Source organism: Dipteris shenzhenensis, chromosome 15 (genome assembly GCF_047967505.1).
Source record: "Dipteris shenzhenensis isolate YYH24624 ecotype China chromosome 15, Dip_SZ_1.0, whole genome shotgun sequence".
Taxonomy (NCBI): Eukaryota; Viridiplantae; Streptophyta; class Polypodiopsida; order Gleicheniales; family Dipteridaceae; genus Dipteris; species Dipteris shenzhenensis.
Window position 1 is genome coordinate 37,326,463 of NC_141610.1, and position 16,661 is coordinate 37,343,123.

At 38.8% G+C, this 16,661-nt stretch overlaps 1 protein-coding gene across 1 annotated transcript; it reads right to left on the bottom strand.

Moving 5' to 3' along the window:
• Nucleotides 1-12,500: 12,500 nt before the first annotated feature.
• Nucleotides 12,501-13,989, bottom strand: LOC147893759 (tropinone reductase 1-like). The gene is made up of 5 exons (XM_087386234.1): nt 13,846-13,989; nt 13,506-13,713; nt 13,147-13,363; nt 12,928-13,034; nt 12,501-12,842 (listed from the first exon to the last, which is right to left on the bottom strand). Exons 1-5 carry the CDS (start codon nt 13,938-13,940, stop codon nt 12,675-12,677), a joined length of 795 nt encoding a protein of 264 aa, XP_087242360.1. The 5' UTR covers nt 13,941-13,989; the 3' UTR covers nt 12,501-12,674.
• Between the last annotated feature and the right edge of the window lie 2,672 nt (nt 13,990-16,661).

Consider the following 16,661-nt stretch of genomic DNA (forward strand, 5'->3'; position numbering starts at 1 on the left):
CCTATTTTGCATTCACGATTCAAACATTTCTCTTTATTATCAGTTCATCCGTGATCTCGTCAAGGATGGTGTGCTCCATGTTGCTCATCTCTCCACTGAGCAAATGATTGTTGACATCCTCACTAAGCCTCTCCATCGTCCTCAGTTTCAGCTATTTCATACCTCGCTTGGTGTACATCCCTTTCTTGTACAAGGTTTCACATAAACGAAGGAAGATCTCGGACATGCTTGAGGGGGGGGGTGTTAGTTGCATGCATGTCCTACATATGTTTAAGTGTTTTCGTGACAAAAACAATGTACATTTTGAAATATAAATATATGTATTACATTTCAAATATTTCAATGATTGTATACAATGACACAATTTGTTTGCCTCAAAATGTGGTTTTAGGGTAAATTATAAGAAAAACGGCCATATCATGTTTATGTGCAAATATTCAAAGAAGGGGAAGCCAATCCTTATGTGTATTTGTGTAGGTGATGCAACAAAACCTTTCAGAAAGACCATTAACCTGTTAGCTTATACTATAAGGGAGGAGAAATCTCCTATTGAGAATTGCTTTTTGAGTCCTTTTGTTTACTTTAGTTACATTTTGTAGGACTCAAATTTGATTTGGTATTATGCTCTCAAGAGAAGAAAACCCAATGGGAAGGGTTAACACAAAGGTGGACAGGCAAATGTTAAGGGAAAGCAGAAGAAGAAAAAGAAGTCACCTCAACTGTAGTTTTTTGAATTTTTATAGAAGGCTAAATGTCAAATGCATTATCACAAATACTATGATATGTTCAATAAGGAGATTATGGATTTGCATTCTCTTCTAGTGTAGTACAAGGGATTTCATAGAGAGGAGTATGAGTCTTTCAGGAAGCTGATAGTTGAAGGAGCTAAAGTTGTAAACAACAAAACTTTGTACATATTAAGGATATTGCCTAAAATGACAGGATCATGTATCAAATGCACTAACTTTTTGATAGCTTTAAAGATATTTTTTTTTCTTGAACATGCAGTTTTAATGGACATTATAAGAAAAACGGCCATATCGCATTTATGTGCAAATATTCAAAGAAAGGGAATCCAATCCTTATGTGTGTTTGTGTAAGTGATGCAACGAAAAATTTTAGAAAGACCATTGACCTGTCAGCTTGTGCTATAAGGGAGGAGAAATCTCCTGGTGATAATTTCTTTTTGAGTCATTCTGTTTACTGTAGCTATATTTTGCAGGACTCAAATTTGATTTGGTATTATGCAGTCAAGAGAAGAAAGCCCAATGAGAAGGGTTCACACAAAGGTGGACATGCAGATGTTAAGGGACAGGAGAAGGAGGAAAAGAAGTCACCTCAACTGTAGCTTTTTGAATTTTTATAGAAGGAAGAATGTCAAATGCATTATCACAAATATTATGATATGTTCAATAAGGAGATGGATTTGCATTCTCTTCTAGCGCAGTACAAGGGATTTCTTAGAGAGGAGTATGAGTCTTTTAGGAAGCTGATAGTTGAGGGAGCTAAAGTTCTAGACAACAAAACTTTTGTACATATTAAGGACATTGCCAAAAATGACAAAATCAGGTATCAAATGCACAAACTTTTTGATAGATTTAAAGATTGCAATAAGGGAATCTGCACTATACACAAGGGCAATTACAGGATACTGGAAGTGTCACTTGCATTTGCAATGTACATATGTTATGGTGATGGTTCAGTTGAGGAGGCAAAGGATAGTGATGAGGAAGAAGAAATAGAACACGACTCTGATATACAAGATGTGGAAGAGAATATCGACCCAAAAGAGAAGGAGCTTGCAGTTGCAGCATTGGATCTAGTGGCTTAAAAAAATTAGACACTAAGAGAGGCTATTCCAGTGGATAACTTTGAGGCTGAAAACTCCAACCTCACTATGCCATTCTTCCCTCTTTCAACATTGAGGGCAAAGATTATGTCCTATTGTATGGTATACAATGCCTCTTCAATTTGAGAGAGGATTATGTGCACAATTGCTCTTATTGCTCAGTGTGGCAGGGTTGATAAGAAAGTCAAGATTGATGACGATCCTTCTTTAAAGCTAGAGGACAATATCAATCCTTCAGAAGAATTGTCCATATGTTTTCAAAAAACCCAAATGTATGAATATGTGGATGAGACAATCTTCCAAGAAACGCAAGCCCAGATGAACCTCACAACAAGCTTGGATGTAAGTCAGAGCTCCGAGGAGGAGGAGATGGGTATCTCCTTGTTTAAGGATGATGTGCTATAGAAAGATGAGAATGTTGAGGTAAAGCACCCACCTTTCTTGAATTTTGAGTTTAGATAGGCAATTTAATGGTTTGTTTTTTAATCTAAGTGTGTTTTGCGTATGGTAGTTGTTCATTGAAGACAACACATTCCTCCTGAGGGCAATTGCTAGAAGTAGAATTCGTGGGCTTGGTGAACTATCAAGCCTTTTGCATTATATTAAAAACTTGTCTACTACAAAGATATTGAATTTTCACAGATTGCTTAGTACCAATGGAGCTGCTATGACATATTTTTTCAAGTGTTTGTCGAAAGTTTTGGATGGTCATCCCATATCATGGCAAACAAGTAAGATCATTTTTGGGTGGTCATCCCATATCATGGCAAACAAATAAGATCATTCTGATAGAGAAGCGGTGTGCTTTAATTATTTTTGGGCGTTATGCTAGAAAGCAAGGCTCAAGAGTTGGTTACCTTTTGACATATACTTCCTGAGTACTATGTTGTGGTGTAAAGAATCCCCTCGACTTGGAGGTTTATGGAAAACATAAACTCATACAAAATCGAGAGCCTCCTTTGGTGGTCCTTCCCGACAAAACAGATGAAAATCGAACTGCAAAGAAAACAGCTCTTGCACAAGATGAGAAGAGTTCCGTTGCTCCTCAACTGAAGGAAAAAAGATCTCCAGTCAAAGTTACAAGAAGGATTCTAATTAAAGTTGGCAAAAGATTGGAGAAATAGCCTATATTATTATATATTTTACAAGATGGAAGTAGAGTTAAATTGTAAGAACATATCATTTATGAATGTCTTAGTACATTTTGAAATAGAAATATATGTATTACATTTCAAATATTTCAATGGTTGCATACAATGACACAATAAGTGCTATCCTCTTATGCATGAAAGAGCCTAGTTATTGTTCATTGCAAACATTTTTTTGTTGCAGAAATGGCAACTAATGAGGAAATAGACTTAGCACTTAGCTTCTATCTACCCACTTGTGGTTTACAAATATCTTTGAGTGCCTCCATCGAACATGTCTCTCTACTGCATTTGAGTTCTCCAAAATCTGCCTCCTTTCTTTCTTTTGAGCCAATCTGAAAGCTAGCTTAACCTGTGATGTATTGACCTTATGGCTTGAAGCCTTTGTAGTACACCTTGATAGAACCATGGAAAGACTTCTTTCAAACTATTGGCTTTTCTATTTTCCTCCAAAATATTGTGTATGTCTAAAGAATGCATTCCGTGCCATGTAGTGTGATTTCTCCATTCCCTATGTGGACCAAATTCTAGGGAATCCATAACTTTTTACAAAGAAAGGAAGGTGATTGTAGATTATATGCTATAGGCAAGTGGGCATACATAAAAATAATATTGTTTGCTTTAAAAAAATGCATGCACAAAAACAAGATACCGTTCTTACCATGTAGTGAGTTATGTTACATATTGTCCCAGCCTCTTTCATTGCCTTTCCAAAACTCTTTACCACTTCTTCAAATGCTTGTTGATCATTATTTCTTTAGGTAAGTTGGCCACAAAATACAAAAGCTTGTCTAAGCATTTCCACAATTCTGCCTTGACATCTCTTGCCAATTTGTCTGCCTGATGATCTTTGACACAATTGTGTACTTTTTTCACAAGTTATTCTTTATCCTTGATGCATATGTTGTTTATTTTTCTTTTCTCTGGATGAGACAAAAATCTTCTAGCCTTTACTCCACCAATAGATGGCTTATAGGGACATCTTTTCCATTTCTAGATTTTTAAAGATCCTTTGTAATATGTACATCTCCTCCATGGAGACCAATTTCCAATAGCACTGATTCTAATGATTGTAGTGCCTCATTTCTTCTACTATCAGGACAAAGTTTCCATGCAAATCCAATATATAGCAAAACTAGTTTCTCAATGATCCTACATAATGCATGCAATGTGCAAATGTGAACATTGCATAATGGGATCTCAAGAACTGCTTTAAAATTGTTATCTACTTTCTCTCTATTGGGTGCTCTTTTCCACCATTTAGAGTCTAAGACATGTGCTAGTTCATTGCGATACAAGCAAGGAGACATTGAGTTACCCCCTTTGCTTATATTGAACATACACTTCAGTGTCTTTAGGTCACCTACCATATGCCATTCAATTCAAAAATCAACCTTCCTTGGAACATAAAGAAGATGTCCTTGAACTTGACTCTTTATAATTGATGGTATTTCTATTTGATGAAATACCCAATAAAGTGTTGCGTGGTTGTCAGTCTTCACCTATCATTTAAAACCACATGTTTGCAAGACATGTTATATAAAATTTATAACATCTTGAGTAAAGAGCAATTTGGAAGCCAATAGTTTGCATACCTCAAATGAGCCCAACCACTATACATACTTTTTCGATTGGACACTAACTTAGTACTTTGAGCTAGACTTTGTGATCGATTGATCACAATGCTTGACTCATCAAAGTGACAGAAACTCTCTCTATCCTTTTTTCCTTGACAATTTAACACTCATCTAGATTCACAACAACAAGCTTCAAAACTCCTTTACATTCTTCAAATGTGATACTGTAGAACTCAACCATTAGTCTGTGCAGTTGTTCAAGATTTACAAAAATATCATTCCAAGCATTATATGTAGTGATTCCCTTTTCACCCTAACTCAGCCTAGTCTTCAACTATATATATGCCTTTGATCTATGAATAGAATCACTTTCTTGGGAGCAACTCTTGTGTTTATCTCTCTCCTCTTTCTCTTTCTCTCAACATGGTATCAGAGCCTGGCTTTAGTGTGACTGAGAGAAAAGAAACATCATTTTCATCAATCTAACAACACAATCATTCAAAGAACGTTCTTTCTGATCATTTCAGCTACTTGATCGCTAGGCTTTGAGTTGATGTGTAAAAGTTATCAAAGGTGCATCGCAAATCAGCACTGTGATCATGATTGATGAAAATGGCCCATGATGTCTTGTTCAAAGAGTATGCACCGGTTATTTTGACTGGTTGGATCACTATATTCCAATTTTAGCTAAGAAATTTATGGTTGTTTCTTTTTGCTACCTGTTGTCAATAAACTAGTAGAAGAGGGTTTGGATAAGAAGATGAACACCCATAACTAGAGAGGACTTGATCTAGGACATGAGGATGGAAAAGGTTCATACTTTTATAGAATCAACAATATTTAAAGCAAAAGAAAAAGCAAAAGCAATGAAAAATTAGACTTAATGATAAGAAGCTTCCTGATACGGAGTTGCCCTCCTGCTTTCAGTCCATCTTGCACTCAGTATTTGTGCTACCTTGGATTTAACACACTGGCATATCATGCTTTCACGTTCCCACATGGAGCAATAATAGGCTCAATCACATAAAGCAAACTTCTTTAGCTACATGAATCCACAAAAATTTAGATGAAGATGAGACCCAACGCACGTCACTAGTCATATCCATGAAAACCAAGGGCACAGGATTGTTGTTGCAAGTGTAGTCAATATTTAGGAATGAAGATCTTATCTAATCAATGCCAAGTAGAGTTTCAATCTTGTCATTAAGAGTAAGGTATGCTTTTGCAATGATAATTATATATGTTTAATAGACCAGAAAGTTGATTGGAAAATTACTTGGACAAAAGGTTATCTACCATACGAAATTAATTTTTGCTTTCTATTAGGTCCTTAGTGAGAATAAGAGTTTAGTGCTTTAGCACTTGTGGTTTCATGCTGCTTTTGCAAAAGTAAAAGCCAATGATGCTTCACATCTATTAAGCTAGTTTTTATTTAGCGGATCCTTTACTGACCAGCTTCTTATTTAGTGCATTGCTTACTGACTCTTTGTGTAAGTGATTTTCTACTTAGCATTCATAGAATGTCCTTCAACCAAAGAGCTCTATTAATATCTATACTCAGATACCTCACAAAACTTGATTTCTTTTTAGTGAGACGACAATGGTTATAACCAACCACTATGACATACAACTATGTGTTGGAGATTTTCTTTGCCTATTGGTCTAGAGAAAAACCAACTTCCTTTAATGTTGTACTGTTGTACATGATTGGGAACCATGATATCATCGTAGTAGTACAATTCTTTGTTCTTGATATTCCATTTGAAAGGTTATGTTATTTGTATTCAACTACATTCATATGCTTGATGTTTTATTCACAATGATAATATATGTATTATTATGCTCTACTAACAAGTTTAATTGTAGCTTCAAGTCTCCATGAATCTTGGTTAAATAGAATTGCCAAATATTCTATATCAAGCTTTACTTTCAGCATGAGATGATTGATTCAAAAGAGCTTCCAAAATTTTTTGTATTGTTTTGAAGGCTAAATTTTCTTCGATTATCTTATCATTTACTTTTGATTTCCTAAAATTTTTGTGTTATTTTGAGGTGAAAGTTACTTTCGATTATCTTATGATTTTGAAAGCAGGGTATCTTTCATCTTTTGTCAATCAATCATGCCTGTAGACCATCGATTGTATTTGATTTGGACTAGGGTAAAGATTTGATATTGAGCTTTTCATTTATTACTCCTTGGAGGTTCCTCATCCTAAACACTTTCTTGTCATTCTAGGTTGACTTGCTAATCATGTAGGTGTGCTTAATATGCAAATGAAAATGTGGATCTAATGTTTCTTTCTCTCTTCTTGCTTGACTTGCTCGTATTCAATCAACACTAGCTTCACTTTCACAAGCTTGTCCATCCTATAAAAGAAAAGGGCTTGTTGTATGTTTTGTGTTGTTAACATGCTAACATGTTTTCTTTCAATGTTTCTTTTCTATTTATCTTTGATATCATTACTTCTTGGATGTGTTACTTCACATATGTGAAGGCGCTTCTCACATCCTTATCGTTTTCAAGGAACTCATTTGTTTCCAAGCTGAGCTCATATGTTCTCTTTCATCACACTCAGTTGTGTCTCTGAGTACATGCAGGTTTGCATAGGTGCATGGATACAATCCAATGGACTTAATGCACATTGCATACCAATGAGTACATATGCTTTCTTTTTCATACTCATTTATATCTACGAGTGCATGCAAGGTCTTGCTAGACTAGTGGTTTGTTCCCTTTTTGTCGACGATTAACTTATTGATAACTTATGGTATGTATTTTACTTATTGGTTCACCTTGTATCTTCAAGCAAGGCATACTTTTATTTTGCCCTTTTATTCCACCATTTATGTGGTGAGGTATAATTATATGTCTTTCATGATGAACACATATGGCTGACTTATTGAGTACTTGTTTGGCTATGGCACCTATGGATTACTTATTGTGTACTCGTTTGGACGTGACAAGGTTCAATGTCTTTCAGGTGACAATATTTATGAACACATATGGCTAACTGATTGAGTACTCATCTGGGCGTGGCATATGGCTAACTACTTGATTACTCGTCTAGATGTGGCACATGGATTACTAATAAACTTAACCATTGTGCTAACCAAGGTAGGGTTAGAATCTATCTGTCATGTGGCAAGAAACTGACCAAGCCTTTGAGCCACGGGTTAACTTCACCTAACCCAACCTTATCTTGCCACATGTCAGGTAAGGAAACCTTAGGAGACCTTTGAGGCAAGGCGATGGTGATGACGACATCGCTACGGATTTGCGATAGATGAAGGCGAGTCGGCTCTATTGAGCATTGAAGGGTATATGGACTCAAAAAAGGCCTCTTGCATTAGGAGATTAAAGATATAAGATAATCTCCTGGCCAAGGAGGAGGCTCAAGCATTAAAAGAATGGAGGTTTTCTTCCTCCTCCTCTTTGTTGGGAATAAATTTTCCCCACCCTATGTTACTAGGATTACCAATGTAAAGGGACTTAGGAGAAATGATGATTCAAGGTTGATGAGGGACAAACAATGTTAAACACGAGACATTAAATGGCATCTTGAATGTTTTTAATATGTCACCCCTGAGTTATGACAAATCGAATTTGCCCTTTACCATAACCTTTTCCCCTTGAGATTAAGGACTTAATATTTTTCTTAATCTCTCCCTTATGACGTCCTTTTTAGGCACATATTTCCCCTATTGTGACCATTAACATCCCTGGTAGTGGGCATTTCACTCAGTTCATCATATTGTCCCACATCTTGTTCCACATCTTGATCCTACACAACACAATTATTTGATTTTGATCCACCTTTAGGTCAATCTCTCTTTTTGGATTTTGGTGGTCTACCACAACCCCACGTAATTGGGACACTTGCATCCATACTATCATTGGGACATCCACCAAATTCAAGCACCCCACAACCCATGGTCTTGACCCAAGATCTTCCCCAAAATCATAAAAAGTTCATGCATAGAGTTAAGATAAAGAGAGGAATCGTGAGATGTAACCCTATAGCAACTCAATAGAAGGCAAAAAGTCCATATCAGTTCACTCCTATTCAAATAGCAATACAAACATCAGTCCAAAGAATGGGTTTGTGTGTATTATGATTCATTGTGGCTTCATGGTTGAAAGAAGGCAACAAAATTCATTTTGTTCACTGCTACTTAGACAGCATACAGAGACAACACCCTCAATCCAAGAAATGGCTAATATATACTTGAGTGGTTGTGGATTGATGATGGAAAGGACACAACCAAATCCACCTCATTTCAATTTTGGATAGCATATAGACAACGTCTTGACTATGAAAAACAAGTTCGTTTGTACTTATGATTTGTTCTGGCTTTGTGGTGGAAAGCATAGCATAGTTTCCTTCCCTTTTGAAAAATTCTTTGCTCATCTTCACCATGCCTACTACCACCCACCCTCAATGCTCTGTGATCTCAATGTTATCTGCTATCTTCTCATGTAAGGGGATTGAGTTGCACTCACTTGGAGTAGAAATGCTAGCACTAGTGGAGACCCTCTGTTCTTAGAGTCGACTCCCCCCACATCTACATGTCACCACCTTAGATGACATGCTCATAGAGGGCCTCTTTATGGTGGTGCTATATGGGTTCCCCCTAGATGTAGACGAAGGCCTCAATATTTTCAGGGTAGAGTACTCTCAACTTGTTGGGGGGGCCATAATCTGAGTTCTGGCAATGTGCATGGTCTTCGGCCTCTCCATTGTATCCTCCTTTGGCTCCGTAAAAATTTTTAATGCAACAACCTCATTAGGAAAAAAGGGAGCTCATTTTGGGGCCCTGTAAGAAATTCACTATTTTCTCTTTTCTCTCTCTACAAAAGCAAGAAAATATGGATACTTGTGTGAGAAATGTCAGTGTAAAAAGGAATAAATATATTCTTTCACATGCTTTACATTCAATGTTCATATAAGAGCAACACTTTTCTGTGCAGAATTTGGCAATTCTGACACTGCAGACGCGTCTGGAACGGCCCAAAACCCCAAGAACGGCAGTGGAAACGCTGGAATCGGACATTCGGAGGCCCGGAAACGTCCAAAAAAGGCCGAAAAGTGGGATTTGCAGCAAAACGCGATTTGGGTACTTTTGAAAAGTGTCAGAATCGCCAAATTCTGCACAGAAAATAAATTTTTTAAAGATTCAAATTAGATCACCTCATTAATGTGACATGCTTCTACGAACATATAGTACTATTTCTTTTTCTTATTTTCATCTTCTTTTGTTGAATTTTCAATGTTATGTTGGCCCACTCCTGATTGGTTGAGAGCCTATTTTCTCTCTCTTCTAAAAGGCCCCAAAATGAGCTCTCTTTTTTCCTAATGAGACCGGTGGAAAACTGAGTGGTACAAATTCCCTCTTGCTCAACCAAGGCTTTAGCAATGGTTGGATGTAATCTTTTGGCTTCTAAAGCTCTCAATGATCATTTGGCTCATTGGATGGAATATTTTTGTCTCTAAGGCTTTCAACAACTGTTGAGTTTTTATTACATTTATGTAATCTCTTTTTGTTCAATTTGAGGCTCTCACTATGCACTGCTGTTAACTTTTATATTTGAATGCTTATGGTCACTAGCTGTAATCTTTTGGCCTTTAAGGCTCTCATCAATTGCCGAGTTTTTATAAATGTAAGATCCTTTGTTCAATTTTTGCTTGGTATAAGTTATTAATTTTTATATAATTTGTTATTCGATGTAGATATCCATTGTAATCTCTTTTGCTCAATTTTCACTCGATAAATTATACTTTTGTCTCATTTATATTTATTGCAACAAGGACTAAAATAGTAGGAAAGAAGGACTACAATTTCCTTGGTTTATGACCAAAATAGCACTAAAATAACTCCAACGACCCACCATTGTGGTTGCATGGAGATACATATAATAAAATACAATCAAACTTTTAGAAAATGCAATTGATGATATGGCCCTTGAGGTCCCCTCTAGGGGCAAGGGCCATATCGACATGCATTATACAATATCCAGGATGCCATTGGACAGAAATGGCATGTCGATATGGCCCTTGCCCCTAGAGGGTACCCCTCAAGGGCCACCTCTTCAATTGCATTTTGCTTGGTTGCACAACATAACACATTTTTCTTGGTATACAAATATATAACTCCAAGAACCATCGCAGTGGCCTCGCAGTGGCTGTCATAGATCTCTTTCTATTTGCCAGCGAGCTGGTCGTCCTAGACCTCCTCCTATAGTATGTACAAATAGGTAGCGGAGCTATAACTCCAAGAACCAATGCAGTGGTCTCTCCAAGACAACCTTGAATTCTGGGCGATGACAGGTCATCACAAGCCAGAGACTGCACTAAGGCAATGCTCAGAATGATAGATTGCATCTCATTATTACGCTAAAAACCAGTGTGGTGGTGTGTCCAAGCCAACCTATGATTTGCATGGGCTGTGGACAAAGATGTAACAAATGGTTGCATGATAACAGGTGGTTAGGCTAGAGACTATGCTGTACTAGTGTTCGGAATGATAGATTGTATCTAATTATTACGCCAAGAACTAGTGCGGTGGTCTCTCCAAGCCAACCTTTAATTTTAATGATTTACATAGGTGTGGTGCCTAGTGAGAGGTGGCAAGATGCGACAAAAGGCTACGCGATGATAAGTGGTCAGGTGGCTTAGGCCAAAGACTGCACTGCGTGAAGCAGTGCAAAGATGCCGTGTGTCGAGCTATGCGGTGTTTATAACAAATAGATTGCATCTCATTATTATGCTAGTGCGTCTTCATGACATCGAGAAAATTTTCGACAAGAGGGTGGATCCACACAAAATTCAAATATTCACCCAGAAGTGCATCACATCGCGGCCCCAAAATGGCCTTGAAAATAGTTTCGCGATTGTCTACACCCAAGAAAAACGTTGATCCTATTTTACTCAAATCTTTGTAAAGAAAAAGGCATGGCTATCAAGAACTATATGCTTACTTTATTAAGATATGACTTATTGAATAAACAAGATGGCAAAGCCACTATGGCCTTCCCTGCTTTTAATGAAGTTAAGAGTACTTGAGATGCCACATAGATGCTTAAAAACATCCAACTCTTAAGATTGCACTACTGTGTGAGTGGATGGGCTTGACACTACTTGTTTTTATTGAAAGTAGGAGTGGTTGAGATGCCACATACTTGACCCTACTTACTTTTAATGAAAGTAAGATTGGTTGACATGTCACATAAATGCTTAAGAAGAGCTTAAGAATGATTACCTCCTGACATGACATTATTTGCCTTTCCCTTAACCTAGCAACCTACACCCTGCCCGAGGATAGGAAGGCTTTCACAGCCATGAACACATGACTTACGACTAGATCGGATCTTCTAAGACCTTGCTAAAGTCACAGAGATAGATTTAGACAATAGCTACTATTGTTGGGACTCTAAACCCGAGTTGGATTTTGTGTCGAAAAATGTTTATGTTCCTAAATTTCCAGACGCCAAGGATCACTACGACCCTGAGGTATTGCCAACTCGCCACTAGAGTCGACAGGAGTTTCGCGGTGTCAGCCAATATAGGAAGTCTCCAGCGCCGTGAGGCCGGACTAGCACACCACCTCCTCCAACTTCTTTACTTCCCTTGTAAAAGGGCACCTCCATAACAAGTGCCTGAAGTCTCCTTTTCGCTAGCTTCGCCTTGTGACCGGTAACCATTGATTGATGAATTTCCAAAGGGTCTTCCAAATCGATGCTATCAGACCACTCAGCACTTAAATCCCTCTGCTGGTTCCGCTTGACCGACTAGAAGAACACTCTTCATACGCCTTGCCTCATTAGCGAAAAATTAGGAAGGTCAACAAGAAAGAGAGAGAGAGAGAGAGGAGGGGGGCGGGGAGTAGTTCGTTCAAACATTTGCTCAAATCTTTGTAAAGCACAAGGCATGGATTCAAACATTTGCTCCAATTTTTGTAAAGCACAAGGCATGGAGAGGAGTGAGTTTTTTTTTGTTCACACTCAGGGTCCACGTCCACTGCTAGGGGAACATTTATCACGAATTGGAATGAAGGCATTGCTCAAGTGCGCAAACGCCCTACGGCCTGAGCTGCGGCTGCTTTTCAAACAAAGATGGAGCGGATGGTGGTTCCTCCATCCGGCACGAGAACTTGGCCAGTGCAGAAGCTCGCACATGGCAGGCAGAAGAACGCCACAGCTGCGGCCGCCTCTCTCGGCTCTCCTTGCCGCCCAACTGGAATGTAAGGCAAGAACTTTGATTCCAAGTTCAGCTGCACATCAGATCTCGTCTTTAGCTGCCTGCACCAAAGCTACAATCTGTTCTAACAATCATGCACTCGTTTCCAGACATTTTACCGCAGCTGATCCCTCGGTCTTTATGACGCCCGGCGCTACTGCGTTCACCGTGATCCCGTCCTTGACCCATTCGCTCGCGAAAGCCTTCGTCATCTGATTCATCGCGGCTGCCAACATCAACCAACAGCAACACCTGATGATTCATCTCTTGAGTAGCTGCAACATTATGATGCAGGAACACGAGACCAAAACAGACACAGACGATTCAAGATGAATGACCTTTTGTCATCGAGTATACGCTACAGGAATCTGGGATCAGATGGCCGGCAATGGAGCTGATGAAGACGATTCTTCCTCGCGCCGAAGCCTTGAGCAAAGGATGGCTCAGCTGAGACAAGTGGTAAGCCGATTCTACGTTCGTAGACATTTGGAACGCGTATTCTTCTGGGGTGACATCAAGGGCTGGTTTCACTTCAATGGTGCCGACGTTGTTAACCTGATGAACAACAACAGATGACAGCGGAGCGATCAAACTTCCAATATGAGCTTCCATGGTCGATCATCCATCTGGATTCTCAGTCCATTAGACTCTTCGCCACAACAACAATCAAGGAGAAATGTTTGTTCTCATAGCTTACCAAGATATCCAGCGTATTCCCAAAATGTAGAGCGACATCTTGCAACAGCTTCATCCTCGACTCGCGCGAATTCACATCGCAAACTGAACCTTCCACCTTCAATCCAGCTTCCTTAAACTGCTTTAAACACGCTTCCAAATGTGCGCCTGTGCGAGAACACGTATACACGGATGCTCCGAGACCGGCCAGCTCCTCTATTATCGCCTTCCTGCGGGTGCGCAACATGTGATTTGCAACTAGACATCTATCTATCTCGCTCGCTCGCTCGTTACGACGTTCTACGAGAAACACTCGCCTGGAAAGCACATACAGAACGAAGTACAGTACAATCTTGGGTTACCCGATGCCTCGTGATCCACCAGTCACGAGTGCTGTGTGCCCTTGCAAGCTCCATCGAGCTAACACAGACGAAGTGTCATGGTGGCTGTCCATCATTCACCGGGAGAAAATAACCTGCTTCAGCCAGTGCTATATATATAGAATCGCCTCTGATCATCGGAAGAGAGTTTCAATACTGAGTGTTCATCGGAAGAAAGTGAGTGTTCATCGAACGGTGATCTATCATGAGACATGACGAGAGATAATCGGTCATGCATGATATCACCTAGTGAATTATTTATTTGATTCTCTCTTTCATGTGTGACCCTTGTGGACAACATAAGAAATTATACATTTATTGGACTTTTTTTCCCAATTTAAAGCCCTCTTGAGGCATAAAGTTTCAATACGACTTTTTTGTTTATGCAAACTATGTGATGGTTGTTCTTGTTTAATATGTAAACTATGTGATGTTTGTTTTTGCTTAGTCCATTTTGTTATGTCTAGTGCACAACTATTTCTTAGGGTCGCACATCATAAGTCTTTGCTTGCAAATATAATATTACCAGATGTGAGAGCTCATTTAAGCAACACTATTAGCCGGGAAATATCGCCTATCTTTCGTGTTCTAGATTCATGGACAAGCATCACAGTTGTTAAGGTAGAAGAGAGATGGATTCCGAGAGAGAGAGAGAGAGAGAGAGAGAGACACACACACACACACACACACAGATCAAACATCAAAATAGGGTTTTGTTTATCAGCTGCCTTCCAAATTCTATAATTATATTACCCTTAAAGGGTATAAAAAGCTTACAACTTGGGGCTACGAATAGAAATTATACACCTACCACACACATAATTACAGACATGCAAAGCCAAATGGGCAATCTTTACATTGGCTTCTATCTAGCTACACAATCTATACCTCGTGTGACCCAATAACACCACCCTACGATAGAAGAGGACATACCCTTTTACAGCATTTCGGACCACCTGGATTCCAAATATACCAGTTGGTCTCTTTTTGTTTTTTACATAGTTAAGCTTCAGCCTTCCTATTGCATGTTGATATCACTTTATGTGAGCTGAAGCATAGTTTGACTGCTTGGGTTTCTATCACTCTATATGGATAGAGACTGATTTGGAAGTCTCCATTATCTTCAAAATACCATAAATTGGTTGCTACCCCAATGGCTGGCAAGTAGGGTGCACTGTAGCCCTAATAAACTTCATAGAAAAACCGAGTTCAATCGAAGCAAGCTATGAAGGAGACTTCTAGACAAGGTTGAAGACCCAAAAACCCTAATCTTAACTTAATTCTCATCCTTAGAGGAGGTCCATGGTCTAGTTCATAGCCAGGCCTAAAATTGCTACTTATCAATGATCAAAGCTATGGACTGCTATCAATAATGAGGTGCCAACTTCATACACTTTCCAAATTCTTCCAAGATGAGCCATTTAGAATCTATCTACATAAATTTGAAGAAAATATTAAAGTTCCCATCTCAACCTCATATGAGGTTCATGGCCTAGGTTTCGCACCAACCAAGTGTGACAATTGTCACTAGTAGCAACCATGGATTGCCATCATGGACCATTCTCCACTTGGATGATATGTATACAAATTGTTATACACTTATCCTGTGGTATAAACATAGAGGATCCAAGGCCCATTTAAACTCGTGTAAAATCTCTTCTTTTCCTATATATGTACACTCATGTAGAGGCCTCTGCCTCATCTCCATTATCTTTATGATCCCTCTTCCCTGCACCTACAACCATAAAATTTGCATCATTTTTAGACATCTCAGCTAGTGACACTAGCTTTCCTTTTCCTTCTTCCTAGTTAGCTTTGGGAAATCAGTCCATACATTCTCCTTCTCAAGGTATTCAAGACAAGTTGCTTGATGTTTTTGCTTCCTAATTAGCTTTGGGAAATTAGTCCATACATCCTCCTTCTCAAGGTATTCAAAACAAGCTGCTTGATGTTTTGGCTTCACTCAACCTACCATCAACAACAAGTGCCTAAATAAGAATCTATCATCTCCCTCGGTGACATTATCATCCCTTACACCTTCTCGCACTATTGCCAATCTATATGACATCATGGTAGCTACCTCATATTTATCTTGCCTCTTGCCCAATTTAACACAGGCTATTTATCTACAAATTCTAACTAGTTACATATGTTAGAATTAGAACAATAGCATTAGAACCATGTATGGATGCATCCCTTGGGCTATAAACAACCTTACTAGACATTGCAAACATTTTTTTCATCTCTTAAAAAAATCCCAGTGTGTTTCTAACAACCCTTCTTGCCATCAAGGAAGGTGGTGCTCACATGGTCCATTCCTCATTGATCAATATAGCTCTGGCACACTGGTCATGATCTGCTAGCACTCTCCATTTCAACTTAAGAATGCTATATTGATGAAGAAACATCTACTAATATAGATAATTTACCTCATTGTGGGTTGCATATTGATGTTGCTTCCATTTGGTATTCCATCAACTCGTAGACTGCATTTTGGGGTGCCATCTTGTCAAACACTTCCTGTGCTTGAGACTGCATTATGGACTGGCAGCTTGTCAAACAATTTCTATGCTTTTGCAAGTGAGCCACATTTGACATACATTTTGACTAAACAAGCAGACCTCTTGCAAAGCATAGAGGATGAAGAGCAAAGGTCCTGCTAGGGGACAACAAGCTCTAGACTCGACCTGGTGAACGACGCAAGAATGATGCAAAGAGGGTGAAAAGCGAAAGGCATAAGCTAAAGGCAAAAGGGGAGACATCAGTGATGAAGAAAAAGGTGATGGGTGAAGGGCTAA

Bases quoted from the DNA above. Each gene is read 5' to 3' on its own strand.
- LOC147893759 (XM_087386234.1), bottom strand. From the start codon at position 13,940: ATGATGGACAGCCACCATGACACTTCGTCTGTGTTAGCTCGATGGAGC. The intron at 13,364-13,505 runs GTAAGCTATGAG...GTTGTTCATCAG, and splicing joins GGAATACGCTGGATATCTTG to GTTAACAACGTCGGCACCAT. The intron at 13,035-13,146 runs GTCATTCATCTT...TGATGTTGGCAG, and splicing joins CGTATACTCGATGACAAAAG to CCGCGATGAATCAGATGACG.